At 35.8% G+C, this 19,986-nt stretch overlaps 1 protein-coding gene and 1 pseudogene across 1 annotated transcript; both read right to left on the bottom strand.

The window, feature by feature from the left end:
* Positions 1–2,310: 2,310 nt before the first annotated feature.
* Positions 2,311–3,444, bottom strand: LOC120125801 (peroxisomal membrane protein PMP22-like). The gene is made up of 5 exons (XM_039144140.1): positions 3,367–3,444; positions 3,187–3,262; positions 2,798–2,868; positions 2,541–2,626; positions 2,311–2,362 (listed from the first exon to the last, which is right to left on the bottom strand). The coding sequence occupies exons 1-5, from the start codon at positions 3,415–3,417 to the stop codon at positions 2,311–2,313; spliced, it is 336 nt and encodes a 111-aa protein (XP_039000071.1). The 5' UTR covers positions 3,418–3,444.
* Positions 3,445–12,966: 9,522 nt separating this feature from the next.
* LOC120125768 lies at positions 12,967–19,253 on the bottom strand (annotated as a pseudogene).
* Between the last annotated feature and the right edge of the window lie 733 nt (positions 19,254–19,986).

The raw sequence follows: 19,986 nt of genomic DNA, 5'->3' as shown, positions 1-19,986 counted from the left end.
ACAAATATTTTTTGGAAATAACAGATGTTTGGAAGCTGATAGAGGTTTTTGCACAATGCTCGAAAGAATGACACTGATACTAGTTTGAAACTCACTAAGAAGTAGAAATGGAATTGATTAAAAATCAAAATCAAATTTACAAAAGAAAATCAAGTCTCCTTTCTGAAACAGAAATTTCCAAGAGGATACAAGTTCAAAATTTGTTAATGATCAGAAAATCAAGAACCAAGAATCTGAGAATCAAGATTGGCAAGAGTCAAGAAACCTATACTGGCAGAGATTGAGATTTCTCTCTAAAGTAGAAAATCTTAAAATGACAAATTTTGCATATGCATTTTAGGAATACATAAGAACATTGCATCTATAGCATTGCACACATGATTACAATTTTGTAGATCTTTGTTATAGTCAATTTTAAATTCACAACAAAGGATGTTCAACTCGAAGAACATCCAGTTTATCGAAACGGGATTTCAACTTCACAACGAAGGATATCCGGCTCAAAAAAAATCAATATGGACTCAACTTCATGAAGAATGAGTCACCCACGATTTTAACTTCACGACGAAGGATATCGTGCCCAAGAGATCGACTCAATTTCACAGCGAATGAGTCATCTACAACATAATTCAGCTTAACAACAAAGAACTATTTCTCAACTAAGGTCTCCTAGTCAAATTTCAACTTCACAACGAAGGATATTGGACTAGAAGAAAACCCAAGATTAAATCAATGGCGATGGATTACTGTCAAACCTAGGCATCGAGCTAAATTTCAACTTCACAGAGAAAGATATCATGTTCGAAGCATCTAAGATTGACTCAACTTCACGACAAAGGGGTCAATCAAGATTTCAACTTCATGATGAAAGACATCGTGCTCAAAGACATCTCAAGATTGACTCAACTTCATGAAAAACGGGTCCTCTGTAATTCAGCTCAATAGTAGGGAACCATCTTCTGTTAGAGTTTTCAAGTTAAATTTCAACTCCGCGACGGAGGATATTCGATAAAAAAGTCAACATTTAGTCAGATTTCAAACTCAGAGACCGACGACACTCACAGGAACATGCTTGCCTTCAAAATTCATTTGTACCGAACGAAAACTTGTGTCTTTCTGACTTTGTCATATTTTCGTTACACAATAATAGGCAAAGAGGGGCAGCTATAGAAACTTATTTTCGTCTGGGATAGTATATATTATATAGTATAAATATATAGTATATATAATATATTTAATATTATATATATAGTATATATTATATATTATACATTATACATTATCTTATTATTATAATATATATTTATATATTATATATCACATGTATATATTATATATTATAGCATATACTTATTATATATTATAGTAGTATATTTATATTATATATTTATTATTTATTATTATATATTTATTATATTATTATTAATATTATTTTCGGTTTTAGGTTCAAGGAATCCAAAAGTCTGAAGTCCAAGTTCAACAATAAAGCCCAACCGAAGAAAGCCTGACCCAGCAAGCCCAACAAAGCCCAACCGAAGCAAACCTAACCCAGCAAGCCCGTTAAGGCCCATTGGTTGGGTGGGATGGAAAAGAAGAGAGTAGAGAGAGAATTTTTTTAAAGGGGGTTTGATTTTAAGAAATGGTTTGAAATGAAATAAAATGGGGTTTATGGGCTATTTATAAGGGGAACCTAGATGCAAATACAAAAATTTAAATTATTTTCGCAGTCCCTGTACTTTTGATTCGTAATTTATTTTGGTTACTTATTGTAATGCCCTTGAATTTTGAATTTATTCAATTTAATCCATGTTTATATTTCTTATATTTTGCAAATTGACACCTAACTTTTTATTTTTCTCCTTGTAGATTTTAGTTAGCATCGATTTGATTCTTAATTTTAAATTCTTTTCAATTTAACCCTTTTTAAAAAAATGAATTTTCCTTTTCTTTTTTCTTTATATTTATTTAATATCTTTTTTATTTATTTTATTCAATTTATTTGTTTAACATTAATTTGATTTTTTAGGACAATTTTAAATTCATCAAAAGTAAGTAATTCGGATCGAATCTTTTAATTCTAATTTAACTTTCAATTTTTTGCAATTAAGACAACCGATAAATCAAAATTGGTACCAAAAGGGCAGTACAAGGGTGCTAATCCTTCATTAGCTATAATCGACTCCCGAATTCGATTAATTTTTGGTAAAACGCAGATCAGATGAATGGTAACTTAAGGAATTTTCCTTCCTTCCAAACAAGAAAGTTCTTGAGATGGATAAGAGAGATTTGTATAAAGAGAAAACCTTTCCGCTACGTGCCCTTATTTGCACCGGATCTTGCTTTCAGGTTGAGGAAGATGGCCCTCAAAGTTAGCAAGCAAAAGCAAACAACAAATGTATTAGCAACATGTCTATGTATGTATGCTATACGAACACGGATACGAGGATGAATCCTTTAATCACATAGAAATATACATATATCGAATACAAATCTGTAACAAAGGGAAGAGAATACGAGGGAACGGCGGATGAAGGACTCACCAGCAGGAGGCAACGAAACTGTGGAACAGAACTCGGAACTTCAGAGGCATGTACTGGTAGTTTATCCAGCCAACTATAGGCCAAAATTGCAAGTTGTAAACATATAGCTATGTTACAAGATTATGTTTAAACATGTGGTACAACAGTATGATCTTTCAAACGTATGGAATACTTCAAGAAAACTATAACATACTCGCCCCGAGTTCGAATAGAATAGCTACATAGTCATATATCGTGCATCGTTTATATTCGCATACCTTCCAAGCAGTCAATTGAATGTTCGGGTAATCCTTTCTAACTTTACTTCTGGCTAAACCCCATGGCCTTCCTGAAAAACAACACAATGTTCTTTACAAAAACAGAATTGCATTCATTCATCATTACACTTATGTTATCCGGATTCGGAATGAGTATCGAGTATGTTTATATCTATCTATGTTACTCTGATTCGGATCACTACAATTCAAGCATTTCAACATTACTGATATAGAATGAAAGTGAGGAAGTGACTACAACACCAGCATCAACAAGAACAACAAAACAATGGTACTGCCAATAATATCACAACTCTATGTTACTTCGAAACCGGTTATAGATGTAGCGTATGCATCGAACACGAGTACGTCAAGAAGAGGAACATACGTACCTTCAACCACCAATCCATAATACATCATGAAGAAAAAGTTGTTCCAAGGAGAGGAAGTCAATTGTTCCAACAACACCTTGAAAAAACCAGAACAAAATTCAATTTTTCCAAGAGTTAAGCAGTAAAAGAAAACCTGGGAATTGGAAGTCAAACCAATACGAACATCATGTGTTTTCTTTCCTTCTTTGCAACAGTTTTACTGCCTTTATTTCCCCTGAAGATGATATCCATCACTTTATGAAGGAAGTGCCCAAGTGGTCCTGAATATGCAAATCAATAAAGCTGCAAAGGGAATCCAATTTTTCTCTCAATTTTCTTGGCATCCAAACAGGAAACTTGAGAGTATGATTCAAAGTTCAAATTATATTGCGCTAATTTGAAGATATTTGTCTTACAATTTGTCTGACCATTCAAGGCACCGGAGAACTTGTCTCATGGTTAATAATTAAATTGCAAGTTCAGAATCAAAACTTTACCTTACGTTAAGATGCAAGTTTAGAATCAATTCCTACACTCATTATATGTGTTCAGTATGATGAACTCATTGGTTAAGGGATTTGTTATTATTCATTGAGCTCTTGAGTTCGAGCACCTCAATGCTATTACGAACATTGTGGATATCGTGATTGTGAAATGATAGTTTCGAACGACACCTTTACCGTTGTATAATGGTCTCTATTCTGATAACCAACCACTATTTAAATCCTTTATTATTACTTTTCATTGTTAATGGAGATGACTTCTTTCCATATTAGTTTGTCGTCCCTCCATATCGATATTGTTTTTAGTAGATATAAAGCAATAAAAATATTCTTCTTTTTCGAGAGAGTAACATTTTAGATTTTCTAAAAAAAAATAGGTTGATAATTAAATTATAAGTTTAGAATCAAAACTTTACCTTACATTAAGATGCAAGTTTAGAATCAGTTCCTGCACTCAATTATACATGTCTTTCACAACTTTCTTTCTACTTGTGAAAGTGAAAATAAATTACAATTGTTTTTTAAAATTATATAAAATTGAACACTTTGTTTTTTTTATTTGCTAATATTATAAGAAAATTATAGGAAAAATTGAATTCGAGAAGAAGAAAAAATTTTAAAAGCAACACAAATTTGAGAAAAACCTCAATTTTATTTATGAATAAACACAACCTTTTAACTGAATAAACATAGAAAATGCAATCCTTCTCTTCATCACTTGTAAATTACTTACAAGTGAGATGTGACTTATTATCTTGTAACAGTTCTTACACAACACACTTTTATTTTTTAGACAAGGAAAATAAACACACGATTAAACCAGCAATCAAACATAACTAATGCAACTCCATGTTCAGACATGTTGAAACCAAGCTTTCACATCCTTGCAATTGAATCTGCTACTTTGATCCATCCACATTGAACCTTACAGAAAATGGAACCAAGAAAAAATAATTAATATTGTTGATGAGCCATGATTGAAACTGCAAAGTTAAATCAAAGTAGAAAAATATTTACAGAGGGGGAATTAACAAAGGAACATACCTTGTATTTGTTAATCACGTTTTCGTCCATTTTTAGCTATCTGTTTGAGTTTTGTAAAGCGCAACTGGTTCATGTTGCGGAAGACGGCTATCGGATAGAGCAAAATTGCAATTGATAATTTGAGAAAATAAAAATAAAGATAAAAGAATACATAAATTTTACGTTGAAAACCCCTAAATAATATAAGGTAAAAACCACGGGCAACGGTAGAAGAATTTCACTATGAGAAAATAGGGATTACAACTTCTCTTGATCTACCAAGGAGAAAACAATGACAATTCTCTCTTGATAAAAATGAGAAAACAACTCTCAAGAAACTATCTAAATTCTCTAGTATTAGAAGAAAGCTAGAATGCTTTGGGATCATTTTGAAGCTAAATGAGCTAGGGCATTTATAGTTGAAGCCTAAGGACTAATTTGTAAATACCCTAAAGTTTAGTGACTAAATTGAATTATCATATTTTACATTTTCAATAAAAGGGGCCATGCACCTTTCAGTGCATTAATTTATGCACCTTTCGGTGCTAGTCAACAATCTCCCACTTGAAGATTTGATTGGAACAATCATATCTTCACACCATTCTTTCTACCTTGTACCTTCATGTTGGTTACGTCTCTGACAGGCCACGGGAGGATCGACACCAGGTAAATTTATCAGCGTTGATCTCCTTCGTCATGAAATATGCTATGTTGTCTTTGGTATGGATCTTCTGCATAATTATTGTCCCTTCTTCCACCTTTTCACGAATAAAATGGTACTGAACTCGTATGTGTTTTGTCCTTGAATGAAATGTTGGATTCCTTACTAAATGCAAAGCGCTTTGACTATCACAAAACAAAGAGACATGCTCTTGATTGTGTCTAAGCTCCTCCAATAGCATTTTCAACCAGATTGTTTCTTTACTGGCTTGTGTAGCTACTACATATTCTACCTTTGTTGTGGAAGTAGCCACAACTTACTGCAATTTTGAAACCCAGCTTACAGCTCCACTAGTAATTTTGAACACATATCATGTAGTAGATTTGCTTTTATCCAAATCCTCTGCATAGTCAGAATCTACATACCCATTGATTAGTAAGTTTGATCCTCTATAACATAATGAAACATTTGAGGTCCCTTTGATGTATCTCAGGATCCTCTTTACTGTATTCCAATGCTCTTTTCCTGGATTCGCCATGTACCTACTAATCACTCCCACTGCTTGTGCAATATATGGTCTTGTGCATATCATAGCGAACATTAAACTTCCCACTGTCGATGCATACGGTACTCGAGACATCTCTATCCTCTCTTCTTCACTGGTAGGACTCATACTAGAGGATAATTTGAAGTTAATAGGAATAGGGGTAGAAATTGGCTTACAATCTTGTATGTTGAACTGTGACAAGATCTTCTTCAAGTAATTCTTTTGTGAAAGCCAAATCTTCCTATTACTTCTATCTCGGTAAATTTGTATCCTTAGAATCTTGTTTGCTGATCCCAAGTCCTTCATTTCAAATTCCCTAGCAAGTTGTGCCTTCAATTCGTCAATATGATCTTTGTTGGGTCCTGCAACCAACATGTCATCCACATACAACAGCAATATAACAAAATCGTTATCACCAGACCTCTTGAAATAAGCACAAGGGTTTGCATTAAGTCTGTTGTTTCTAAGGCACATAATGAAGGAATCAAATCTCTTATACCAACACCTCGGCGCCTGCTTTAGACCGTACAGAGATTTGTTCAACCTGCAAACCAAGTTCTTCTTTTCTTCTTCTTCAAAACCTTCAGGCTGGAGCATGTAAATCTCTTCTTCAAGATTTCCATGAAGAAAAGTTGTTTTAACATCTAGCTGCTCTAGATATAAATTCAATGTAGCACACATTGCCAAGACTACTCGAACTGTTGTTAGTCTAACCACAGGAGAAAAGATTTCATTGAAATCAATACCTACTTTTTTAGCATATCCTTTGACCACCAATCTTGCACGATACCTCTCCACTTGATCGTCACCATTTCGCTTGATTTTGAAGACCCATTTGTTAGTAATTGGCTTCCTTTCTTGTGGTAGTGGCACAAGGTCCCATGCATTATTTTTGTGAAGGGCTTCAATTTCTTCTTGCATCTCCATCATCCACAGTGAAGCATCTGAGTTGTTTACTGCCTCATTGTATGTTGATGGCTCACCGTCCACTGTTAAAAGGTAGTATGCAATATTTCCTTCTATAACATCATCTAAGTTCCAATTGGGACGTCTTATCACACGATCTGATTGACGAGTTGTTGGAGCTTCAGAACTTTTTGGTTCTTGTTCACCATGTGCTGGTTCTGCTTCAGAAGAGTCTCCTTGTTCAAACTCCTTTTCCACATGTATCTATGTAGTCTCTGACTTTTCAGCGCTACTATCTTCTTCTTTTTTTGTAGCTTATCTTCTACAAAGATAACATCCCTGCTAATGATCACTTTACGGGCAGTGGGATCCCACAAGCGATACCCCTTTACACCATCAGCATACCCCAAGAATTTGCATTTCCTGGATTTTGGATCCAGCTTTGAGTTTTCTTGGGAGTTGTACATCACGTACACAATACTTCCAAATACATGGAGGTTTGAATAATCAGTTGGTTTACCAGTCCACATCTCCATTGGTGTCTTTAGCTCTATTACAGTTGATGGAGCTCGATTCACCAAATAACAGGCGGTATTGAATGCTTCTGCCCATATTGATTTTTCTAGGCATGCATCCCTCAACATTGCTATTGTTCTTTCTAATAATGTTCTATTCATCTGCTCTGCCACACTATTTTGTTGAGGAGTGTTCACTACTGTGAACTGTCTTTTGATGCCTTCTTTCCTACAAAAGTCATCAAATTCTTCGCTTGTGTATTCTCCTCCATTATCTGTTTTGAAACACTTGATCTTATTTCCAGAATCAAGTTCCACCCGCGCTTTGAAGTTTTTGAAAGTGGAAAACACATCTGACTTCTTCTTAATAGGGTACACCCAACATCTCCTGGAGTAGTCATCAATAAATGAGACAAAGTAATTTGCTCCGCCTAGGGATGTAACTGGTGCTTGCCATACGTTAGAGTGAACCAATTCTAGAACACTTTTGCCTCTAGAATTTGACATGTTGAATTTCAACCGATGTTGCTTACTTGTTATGCAATGCTCACACAAAGTAAGTGATACCTTTGTTAAGCCTGAAAGTAACTTTTTCTCCACAAGGACTTTCATTCCTTGTTCTGACATGTGTCCAAGTTTCTGATGCCATAGATATGCAGAATTTGAACTACATGAGGCTTCTGCTTCTAGCAAAGTCTCTCCCTTCAGCATGTACAAGTTTGCAGCTATTTTTTCGCCTTTCAGCACCACAAGCGCTCCATGGAACACCTTCATTATTCCATTCTGTGTTTCAATCTTTCTTGCATTATTATCCAACAATCCGTAGGATAATAAATTTTTCTTCATGCCTTTCACGTGCCACACATCTCGAACAACTTTAATTGTTCCATAATACATCTTCAATTTGATGGTTCTCACACCAATGATCTCTAAGGCATGATCATTGTAACTATACACTTATCCTCCTGAGACAGGTTCATAATGATGGAACCATTCTCTTCTTGAGGTCATGTTATATGTTGCTCCTGAATCAATGAGCCATATATCTGTAAATCTTTTTCTGCCTTCCACGGTGATTAACGCTTCACAACATAGAGCATCTCCATCATCTGAAGTGTTTGCGATATTGCCTCGTGGATTGGATTTTTTATTGAGACTCCAACAATCTTTTTTCAAGTGACCCTTCTTTCCACAGTTGTAGCACTTTAAATTATTTTTGCTTCTCGACTTCGATCTACCATGTTTGTGACTACTGCTTTGGCCACGTTCTGTTGATCTTCCTCTCATCGTTGTCAACGCTTCTTCTTGTTGAAGATTTACTTGTCTGTCTTCCTTATTCTTGCACCGATTTTCTTCTTGTAGAACAACAGCTACAACGTCATCGAATACTAGACTGGTGACATTATTGTTTGTCAAGTTGATGATGAGTTGATCATATGAATCATGTAGACTTTGAAGTAGAAGTTTAGCACGTTCTTGTTCTCCTATTGTACATCTTAAGGATGTAAGCTAAGAAAATAATGTGTTCAGTGTGTTTAACTGCTCCGTAACTGAAGTAGATTCTAAGATCTGGAGAGTATACAATTTCCTTTAAGGAAAATTTTATTGTGCAACGATGTGGCCTAGTATAATTTGGTGAGATGATCACATATCTCCTTAGCTGTCTTCTTCTCCTCGATGCTTGACAATACTTCATCTGCTAATGCTAGATGAAAGTTTTCCATAGCATTCTCGTCCATCTCGTTCCATTTGTTTTCATCTGTGAAATCTACCGGCCTTTCACTGATAGCTGCTAGACAACCGTCTTTCCTCAGGATGGCCTTCATCTTCAATTTCCACAATGAGGAATTTCTCCCATTGAATTTTTCAATATCAAATTTCGTTGCCATAGCTTCTTTTACGGATAGCTCTCACTATTTCACTATCGTGAATAGTTCTCTGGAACCTTCAAAGAATAGGTAATAACTTCTTACTTTCTTATGTTGGAGGATCCACCTTTTGGTGGCAACCACAAAGACAATAAACAGATATTACACACTTTAATCTGGCTAGGATACCAATTGTCGCGGAAGACGGCTATCGGATAGAGAAAAATTGCAACTGATAATTTGAGAAAATAAAAATAAAGATAAAAGAATACACAAATTTTACGTGAAAAACCCTAAATAATATAGTGTAAAAACCACGGGTAACGGTAGAAGAATTTCACTATGAGAAAATAAGAATTACAACTTCTCTCGATCTACCAAGGAAAAAACAATGACAATTCTCTCTTGATAAATAGGAGAAAACAACTCTCAAGAAACTCTCTAAATTCTCTAGTATTGGAAGAAAGTTAGAATGCTTTGGGATCATTTTGAAGCTAAATGAGCTAGGTATTTATAGTTGAAGCCTAAGAACTAATTTGTAAATACCCTAAAGTTTAGTGACTAAATTGAATTATCCCATTTTACATTTTCAACAAAAGGAGTCATGCACCTTTCGGTGTATTAATTTATGCACCTTTCGGTGCTAGTCAACAGTTCATAAATATTGAACTCAGCTGGCTTTACACATCCCCAGTGGACAGTATAATTGCATGTAGAATCTGCACATTCGAGAGCTAAATCTTCACAGAACTTACTGTATTTGCGACATTGAAGATAATAATGAGGCTTGCGCACAAAAGTAAGAGGATGTTGGTGGTGGCCTTCTGCTTTGTACATGCTTCCGGGTTTGATCAACAGACGGCTTTGAGGAAAACACTGGGGATGAGTAGAAAAATCACAAGTTGCACAATGATAAAACCAGTGATTTGGATTTCTTTTTTCTCAAAGATGTCACAGTAAAGATATTTTGACTAATCATTGACCTCCTGATATATGAGTGCGAGTGGATGTTCATCACACCTATCTCAGACTGTAAGCCGCAGTGATGGACAAGAAGCATCCAGATTGAAATCACAACGGCTGCATCTATATTGGTTTCTCACCAATTTACCGTAAGCATTGCAATTCCCTTTGACCTTATTTAAAAAGAGGAGAGGGTGTTCATGTCCTGGATGTGTGATTCTATAATCTATGTTAACCATACATGCAAGGCAAAAATGAAATTTACGTACTTCACATTTATAGGCAAAGCCGCTACTCTTACATTTACAAAATCTACATTTGCAATTGTAGCCGACAACAAGGATGAGTTCTTGTAGAGGTCGATGAGACCAATGAAACTTCTTCCTGAGTGATTCAGCACAAATTTTGTTAAGATATAAGTCACAGAACGAGGAACAATAGTAAAATGAAGTTGAGATGAGTAGCATGCAACCCTCACAAGTCTTTTCACCATCCATGAAATTATCACTTAATATCAGATGATGTGCATGACTGAAATGTTCTATTCTTGTCATTTCTCTACCTTTATTTTGCTCAATTACACGAGTGATGGTGTTAATGGATGCCAAATCATCATCACGTCCCTAATCTAAACATTTTGCCTCAATTACAACGTACCAACCTTTTTCCATTGCACACTTCACATGGGCAATAAAATTTCAATCTGAGCAATACTAACTCCCATGGTCTATATTAACCTCGATGTCACAAAAATCACAATCCCGATTCTTAAACTCATTTCCTGAAAGGAAATAGTAGCGAAAAATGGGGTGACCATGTTGTGTGTCACGGGTTAAACTTTAGGGTCCATGGACATTGGCGGAAATGTTCACAAAATGAGTTCTATGTGCATAGATTTGGGCTTGTTGGGCATGATGATATGTGTCCATAATAACTTTCTTTCTTCTTGTGAAAGTGAAAATGAATAAACACTTTCTTTTATTTATTTGCTAATATTATAAGAAAATTACAGGAAAAATTAAATTCGAGAAGAAGAAAAAATTAAAAACAAACCAAATTTGAGAAGAACTTCAATTTTATTTATGAATAAACACAACCTTTTAACTGAATAAACATAGAAAATGCAATCCTTCTCTTCCTCACTTATAAATTACTTACAGTGAGATGTGACTTATTATCTTGTAACAGTTCTTACACAACACACTTTTATTTTTCAGGCGAAGAAAATAAACACACAATAAACCAGCAATCAAACAGAACTATTGCAACTCCATGTTGAAACCAAGCTTTCAAATCCTTGCAATTGAATCTGCTACTTCGATCCGTCCCCATTGAACCTCGTTATTCATAACCTCGTTATTCAAATGATTAAGTGATATTAATCTTCTTTTGTTCATAATTCTAACTTTTATCTTCTTCCCTGATCATAAAAATCTAGCGGCGTGCATGTGGTTAAGTTTTGAATGAGTCATTTGTTCAGGTCGAAGATAATACTGAGGCTGAAAATTTTAAAATTATCTCATGATTTTTTTAGAAAGAATCTCAAGAAACTAATCTAGTGAATAGAATGAGGAGATTCAGATGAATCTTATAGTTAAATTTAGGGTTCATCATCCATAGTATACAATGACTAACAGCGATCGACGTGGTGACACAATCTTATTGTTGCAATTCAATTAATTGGGTGACTTAATTGTAACTCTTTAAAATCTAATAATTTTAATGAATAAAATATTCAATGTTAAAAAGCCATCTAATAATCGATTAATTGATTGACTCGTTTGTAACTTTAAAAACGAATGATCCATTTGTAATATTATTATTAATTGAATGACTTGTGTAGTTTACCTATAAATTTTCAATATGAGGTTAGGTGGTTTTTTTATTTTTTATTTTCTTTTAATGATAAAAAAGTTGAGTTAAACTAACCAATTGATGTAACACTTCAACTAGTGACATAAAGTCAAATTTAAATATAAATGTAACACTCATGATTTAACTTAGGGGTTGTTTGTTTGCCTCTTCATGGAACCATTCAGCGCTAAATGCTGAATCGTTCAGTATTCAGCGTGTTTGTTTCGCACCTCTAAATGATTCAGTGCTGAATGATTCAACACATAAGTACATTCTGAATGATTCAAAGTCATTATCAAACAGCATGTCACATTCAAAGCTAATTCATTCAGAGCCTCTGAATCATTCAACATTTGAATCATTCAGCGCTTAATCATTTTGAAGTAAACAAACAGCCCCTTAGTCATAAATTGATTCTGAAATATTATATTAACTTATCAAAATTTAATTAGATTTAAATTGAAATTAAATTAGACAAACATATATTTAAACAATCAACAAACACTGAAATTAGGGAGTAAGATGTCACATATATCAAACATAAGGTCTAAATTATAAATTATAAATAAAATATGGATACATGATCTAGTACATAAAAGAAAACTAAAAATATAAATAAAAGTGTAAACTACGCGAATAGTCCCCTAACATTGTTGATCCGTTCGATTTAGTCCCTAACGTTACCGATCCGTTAGATTTTAGTCCCTTAGCCGTTAACTCCCGTTCAATTTTAGTCTCTCAGCTATGTCACATATTCGTTAAGGGTTAACGTCGGAGGGACTTAAACCAGAGAGACTGATAATGTTAAGGACCATTTACCCTTAATTTTTAAATTGGTGACAAAAGTCGGATAGACCCTAAACAAAAAGGATTGTTTGCATAGTTTACCCTAAATGAAAACATAGGATACAATGACTAGGTAATTAATTCCATTATTCCCTGTGATGGGAATTAATTTATTGACACACATGAACGCTTGAAATTGCCAAAATTTATTCAAAGCTTGAAATGTGCAAGAGCAGAGGTCCCTTCCATACCTTTAACATGCTTGAATTTGAAATAATTGATCACGTTCGTTTCCTTGTAAATCGGTGGGTTATCTTCCGACAGCAAGTCCTTAATCGGTTCGTACACTCTCGATACGTTTTCTGGTTGAATATATGTTCGGATAGCGATCAATATCCTCGGCCCGACGTCTCTCGCCAGCACTCTATGATACACGCTTAGATACTTTTCATTTGTAATCAGCTGCAAACGGACCAAAGAAAAAGCCCAAATTTGATTAATCAGAAGTTGATACTTATATTGATTAATGGGGAATCATTGACTTACTTGTAGCATATCTCTGAGGTTTATTATAAGAGCTCTCGAGATCGGAGTAACATCGATCCATTGATCATCGTGTAGGACTTGGAGGCCACCGATTTGATCTTGGAGAAGTACAGTGAGGAAGCCACTATCTGTATGGATGCCGGTCCACATTGTGAGTTCGGGTTTGGGGCATGCCGGCGAGTAATGACCCATTACGTAGAGTCCGTCAGCACAACCAATGTCTTTGAGGTGGTTTGAATTTAGACCGAGTGATTCGGATAATAATTCAAATAGGGTATGCCCCAAGTTCATTACATTATTTGTGTAGTCTAGCAATATGTACCTGCAGGCTTCAGGGATTTCTGTTGGGAAATAAACAGAGTACGAGTAATTTTCCTATAACTAGATTAATAAGAATGCGAAATAAAAGCGGAAAAATAATACCCGAAAATTGATAACGGAGTTCAGCCAATTGTGCTTACATCTCTGGACTACTGCAGATCTTTTACTAAGAGAGAAAATTTACAGGTGTTTACAAAATACTCACTACTCACAAGAAACTCTCTAGTATTGGGAGAAAGAAATGATTTGGGATTTGGGATGATTTTAAAGCTAAATGAGATAGGGTATTTATAGTTGAAACTTAGGGACTAATCTTTGAAAATACCCTAAAGTGCAATGACTAAAGTGAATTTACCCATTCCTATTTTCAACAAACATCTACCAAACTTTACCAAACTTTGAAAAACATTTTTCAAAGAAACATTTACCAAACTTTGAAAAACATTTTTCAAAGTTGGTTGCCAAACTTTGAAACTAACTTTTAACAATCTCCCACTTGAAGATTGATTTTAATCTGTCTTCACACCTCGATCAATACAACAGTATTTCTAGTCTTGTTATTCTAGCATGAAAACTGAAGTTCAACACAACTTTAGTTTGTCCGTAGTCACAGTCTTTGTCAACATGTCTGCCGAATTTTGAACTCCACTAATCTTTTCAAGTTTCAAAATCCCATCTTCCAGAAGAGATCGGATAAAATGATATCTCAATTGTATGTGTTTCATCTTGGAATGAAAAGATGGATTCTTTGCTAGATGGATAGCACTTTGACTGTCGCAATACAAGACATTGTTTCTTGTTTCTTGCCTAACTCTTCCAAGAAACTTTGGAGCCAAACCATCTCCTTGCTAGCTTCCGTAACAGTGACATATTCTGCTTCAGTTGTGGAGAGAGCAACTATCTTCTGTAGTTGAGAAACCCAACTCACTGCAGTTCCTCCTAGAGTATAGACATACCTTGTAATGCTCCTTCTGATGTTAATATTTCCGGCTAAGTCAGCATCTACATAGCCTGTCAGTATCGTACCTTCACCTTTGAAACAAAGTGCTTTGTTTGTAGTACCCCGCAGATATCTGAGGATCCATTTGACTGCTTCCCAGTGTACCTTTCCTGGATTATTCATATACCTACTAACAGCTCCCACTGATTGAGCAATATATGGTCTGGTACAAACCATGGCAAACATTAGACTTCCGATTGTTGAGGCATACGGCACCTTCACCATGTGTGCACGTTCTCCCTCCGTCTTTGGTGACTGTTCTTTGGAGAGTCTAAAATGAACACCTAAAGGTGTACTTACTGGTTTAGCATCTTGCATGTTGAACCTGGAGAGTACTTTGTTGATGTACTCAGCCTGTGATAACATCAATGTCCCTGCCTTTGTGTCTCTCTTGATCCTCAACCCAAGAATCTACTTTACAGCGTCTAGATCCTTTATAGCAAACTGCTTAGACAATTTTTGCTTCAAGTGTATAATCTCTTGCATGTTTGAGCCTGCAATGAGCAATGTCATCAACGTAAAACAATAAAATAATGAAGCTATTGTCGAACCTCTTGATGTAGCAACAATGATCTGCTTGGCATCTGGTAAAACCACTGCTACCCATGAAGCTATCGAACTTCTTGTACCACTGTCTAGGAGCTTGTTTTAAACCATACAAGCTCTTCTTCAACCTGCATACCAAGTTTTTCTTGCCTGCCTTTATGAAGCCTTCTGGTTGCCTCATATAGATTTCTTCCTCCAAATCACCATGAAGGAAAGTTGTCTTTACATCTAACTTCTCAAGATGTAAATTCTCTGCAGCTACAATTTTTAATACCAGTCTGATTGTAGACAGCTTCACGACTGGAGAGAAAATTTCATTGTAGTCAATACCTTCTTTTTGTTGAAAACCTTTGACAACCAATCCCGCTTTGTAGCATTTGCTCCCATCTTGCTCTTCCTTGATCCTGTAAATCCACTTGTTGTGGAGCGCTTTCTTGCCTGGTGGTAATTCAGCTAATTCACATGTCTGATTTTACATAAGCGAGTTCATCTCATCTTTCATGGAAGACTCCCACTTGACTGAATCCTCCACTTGCATTGCTTCATCATAGCACTCTAGTTCATCATTGTCAGTCAGCAATAAGTAGTGCAAAGAAGGAGAATATCGTTGGGTTGGTTTAGGAATTCTGGAGGAGCGTCTCAGTTCTAGTGTGCCTGGTTCTTCTTGAACTGCTTCAGGATTGATCTGAACATCATTTCTAGAAATCTCCTCAAACTCAGCAAATTCCTTTGTTTCAGCTTCGGTATTGGAGATACTTGATTCTACAATTGACATGTCTTTGTACATCACATTCTCATTGAAAATGACATTTCTTCTTCTTATGATCTTTCGATTTTCGTAATCACAAAATCGGTAACCGAACTCATCACCGCCATAACCAACAAAGGCATATTTGTTGGACTTAGCATCAAGTTTACTTCTTTCAGCAGAGTCTATGTATATATAAGAAATATAACCAAACACTCTTAAGTGTGAAAGGTTTATTTCTTTCTTGCTCCAAACTTCCTCTAATATTCTGCCATCCAAAGGAACTGAGGGCCCACGGTTGATCAGGTAAGCTGCAGTGTTGATAGCTTCAGCCCATAGAAATTTGGGCAATCCGGCATGTATCCTCATGCTTCTGGCACATTCATTCAGAGTTCTGTTCATGCGCTCTGCTACACCATTCTGTTGCAGTGTCATGGGAACTGTTGTCTCCATCCTTATCCCATTGTTTGTGCAAAATTCTCTGAATCTACGATTTTTGTACTCTCCTCCATTATCAGACCTCAACCGCTTGACTTTCATACCAGTCTCATTTTCCACTATGACCTTCCATTTTCTGAAGGTATCAAAGACTTCTGATTTATTCTTCAGAAAATAAACTCACACCTTCCTTGTTGAATCATCGATGAAGGTGACATAATATAATGAGCCTGCAAGAGATGGAACTGGAGATGGTCCCCATACATCAGTATGAACCAACTCTAACTTTTCAACCTTGGGTGTCTTACCAATCTTAGCAAAGCTGACTTTCTTTTGTTTGCCAAAGATGCAATCCTCGCATAGTCTGACATCTACATTCTTTAGATCCGGCAGCTTCCCTTTTGACAAAAGTGTCTTAATCCCTTTCTCGCTCATATGACCAAGCCTTTGGTGCCATAGGTTTGATTTTCCATCAGCATCTGTTGCAGCAATGATATTTTCTAAATTTGAGGTTACATGGAGAGTATCAGTCTTCTTACCACGAGCAATGATGAGTACTTCTTTGGCAATCTTCCAGTCACATCCTGAAAAGGTTGTAGTATAACCTTCTTCATCAAGCTGTCCTACAGAAATCAAATTTCTTTTGAGGCCAGGAATATGTCTTACTCCTGTCAGCTTCCAGGTAGTCTGGTTTGGAAACTTTAGTTGGATGTCTCCTTTTCCGACGATCTTCAAGGTTTCATCATCGGCTAGATGAACCTTCCCAAAATCACCACTGACATAGTTCTCCATGATTTCTCGGCATGGGGTGGAGTGGAAAGATGCCCCTGAATCCAAGATCCATGATTCAATCAGACTGTTGATGCTTAGAATCATGGCATCACATGTTTCCTCTGTCATGTTGGCAGATTCCTGTGCGCCAGTATCTTTCTTCAGTGCTCGACAATCTCTTTTAAAGTGACCCTTCTTGCCACAATTGTAACAGGTAAGTTCTTTCTTTCCTATTCTTGATTTTCCCCTTCTGGATTTCGATCTGCCACGATTTGAATTTCTTTCTGAAGTTCTCCCTCTGGACTCCGTGTGTAAGGCTGAGGAGGATGATGCTTCACCCGCTTCTCTCCGTCAAATTTCTTCACTCAATACCAGATCCCGAACATCGTCGAATTTTAATTTGTTATTTCCCGACGAGCTGCTGACTGCTGTAACAGTAGCATTCCAACTGTCTGGTAGAGATGATAAGAGAATTAAAGCTCGAACTTCATCATCGAATTCAATTTCCACGGAACTCAACTGGGTTGTGATTGTATGGAGTTCATTTAGGTGTTGAGCCACTGATGCCCCTTCCGCCATCCGTAAATTGAATAATCGCCTCATCAAATGAACTTTGTTTGAGGTCGATGGCTTCTCATACATATTGGAGAGAGCCACCATAAGACCCGCCGTGGTCTTTTCCTTTGCTATGTTGAAAGCAACATTGTGGGATAACGTCAGTCAGATAACTCCGAGGGCTTGTCTGTCGAGAAGAGCCCAGTCTTCATTCTTCATGCCCTCTGGTTGCTTTCCTAAGAGGGGTTGATATAGATTTTCTGGTACAAAAAATCTTCAATTTGCATCTTCCAAACGCCAAAGTCCGCAACATCGAACTTTTCAATTTTCACCTTCCCTTCGTTTGCAGCCATCGCTCCCACTCGAATCTGGCTTCTTTGGATCGTTTCTGACAATTTGTGCAAACCACTGTGTATTATAACACCTCCGTCGACAAACTCGTATCGCCGACAAAATTTTTACTATTCACGAAATTCACTATTCACGTGAATAGTAATTAATAGTAACTTCGTAAAAAATTGACAAAATTCACAACCAAAAGCTCTGATGCCAGTTGTTGGGAAATAAATAGAGTACGAATAATTTCCCTATAACCAGATTAGTAAGAATGCGAAATAAAAGTGGAAAAATAATACCCAAAAATTGAAAACGGAGTTCAGTCAATTGTGCTTACGTCTCCGGACTGCTGCATATTTTTTACTAAGAGAGAAAATTTACAGGTGTTTACAAAACACTCACTACTCACAAGAAACTCTATATTATTGGGAGAAAGAAATGATTGGGATTTGGGATGATTTTGAAGCTAAATGAGCTAGGGTATTTATAGTTGAAACTTAGGGACTAATCTTTAAAAATACCCTAAAGTGCAATGACTAAAGTGAATTTACCCATTCTTATTTCCAACAAACATCTACCAAACTTTACCAAACTTTGAAAAACATTTTTCAAAGAAACATTTACCAAACATTGTTTGTGTAGTCTAGTAATATGTACCTGCAGGCTTCAGGGATTTTTTCGGGTGCAGGGGGATTAGGGGCCATAACACAAGTGAGGGTATCCCTCCAATAAGCAGCCAAAGCTCGGGACATGCCGATTTTAGTGTTGAATGTGACCTTCTTCGATTCTTCTCTAGAATAAAGCTTTTCTTTGGCTTTGGGGTCCTGCTCGTTGAAACGACGGATCCCGTTGATCATCTCTTCCAGGGTGGTAGCAGGGATTCTGTGATTAACAAGCTGGAAGAATCCCCATTTCTCACAAGCACTTCAGATTTTGTCAATTATCACCGCACGTCGAGTGGAGTCGGTGTTGACACCTGCGAAATCAATCACTGAGATCTTCACATCAACGGGTGGAGGCTCCTATTTAATCTGAAGATTCAAGTAATCATGTACAAAAACTCGAGGGGGCTTAGCTAAGTCGGCATCAACGAGTCCTTTAATGCCGGATTTTGATCTATTGAGAGCCAATAACTCACTTTTTCGGTCATAGTTGGACTCAGTTGGTGCTGTAATTGCTGTGACAGCCATTTTCTTTTGCCTTAAAACTATTTCTAATGCAACGAGGAAATGAATGTCACTCTCCTCTCTAAAAAAGACTTGAGACTTTGATTTTGGAAGCGAACCTGAACTTCGTTTCCTTTATATAGAGGTTTTTGCTGTTTGGATAAATTACACTACAAGTCACTTAATCTAAAAAATTATAAATCAAATTGTCAAAATATTTATATATACATCAATCAATTAATTGACTATCATAATAATATTACTCTCAGTTAAAAAATGAAACGGGAAGTGTTAGAAAGTAAATTAATTACTCGTAATTAAAAAAATCATCTAAATATATATAAAGTTTTCTTATTGTGTTACCTTCATTAAAATGATTATATCTTAAGTTTCCAACGTATGATTAAGATTTTTAATATGCATTAGAAATGTTAATGTCAATCGATTGATCCATAAGAATACATCTTGAATCGAGAATGTTTGAAAAGTCATTACAAATATGTTGATGTTATAACCTTAAAAAACAACATCAATTTCTTATCTAAAATAATTACTTTTGTCCCTCCTATGCTTTTATTATATCGCAAATAACACAGATACATAAAATTTTATGTATTTCATAACCTGATTTATATACATATATCAAACTCGATGTATTACTATCTTAATATCCTTACAAAATCTATCTTTATAACATATAGTACAATTATAGAGATTACAAAAAAGGATTATCTAACGATGATAATTATCTTTCATAATTCTTATATA

Source organism: Hibiscus syriacus, unplaced genomic scaffold (assembly GCF_006381635.1).
Source record: "Hibiscus syriacus cultivar Baekdansim isolate YM2019G1 unplaced genomic scaffold, ASM638163v2 tig00110443_pilon, whole genome shotgun sequence".
Lineage (NCBI taxonomy): Eukaryota > Viridiplantae > Streptophyta > Magnoliopsida > Malvales > Malvaceae > Hibiscus > Hibiscus syriacus.
This window is presented reverse-complemented; position numbering and strand designations above follow the sequence as displayed.

Bases quoted from the DNA above. Each gene is read 5' to 3' on its own strand.
- LOC120125801 (XM_039144140.1), bottom strand. From the start codon at position 3,417: ATGGATATCATCTTCAGGGGAAATAAAGGCAGTAAAACTGTTGCAAAG. The intron at 2,869-3,186 runs GTACGTATGTTC...GTTGTTTTTCAG, and splicing joins TTATGGATTGGTGGTTGAAG to GAAGGCCATGGGGTTTAGCC. The intron at 2,627-2,797 runs GTATGCGAATAT...TACAACTTGCAA, and splicing joins TTCAATTGACTGCTTGGAAG to TTTTGGCCTATAGTTGGCTG.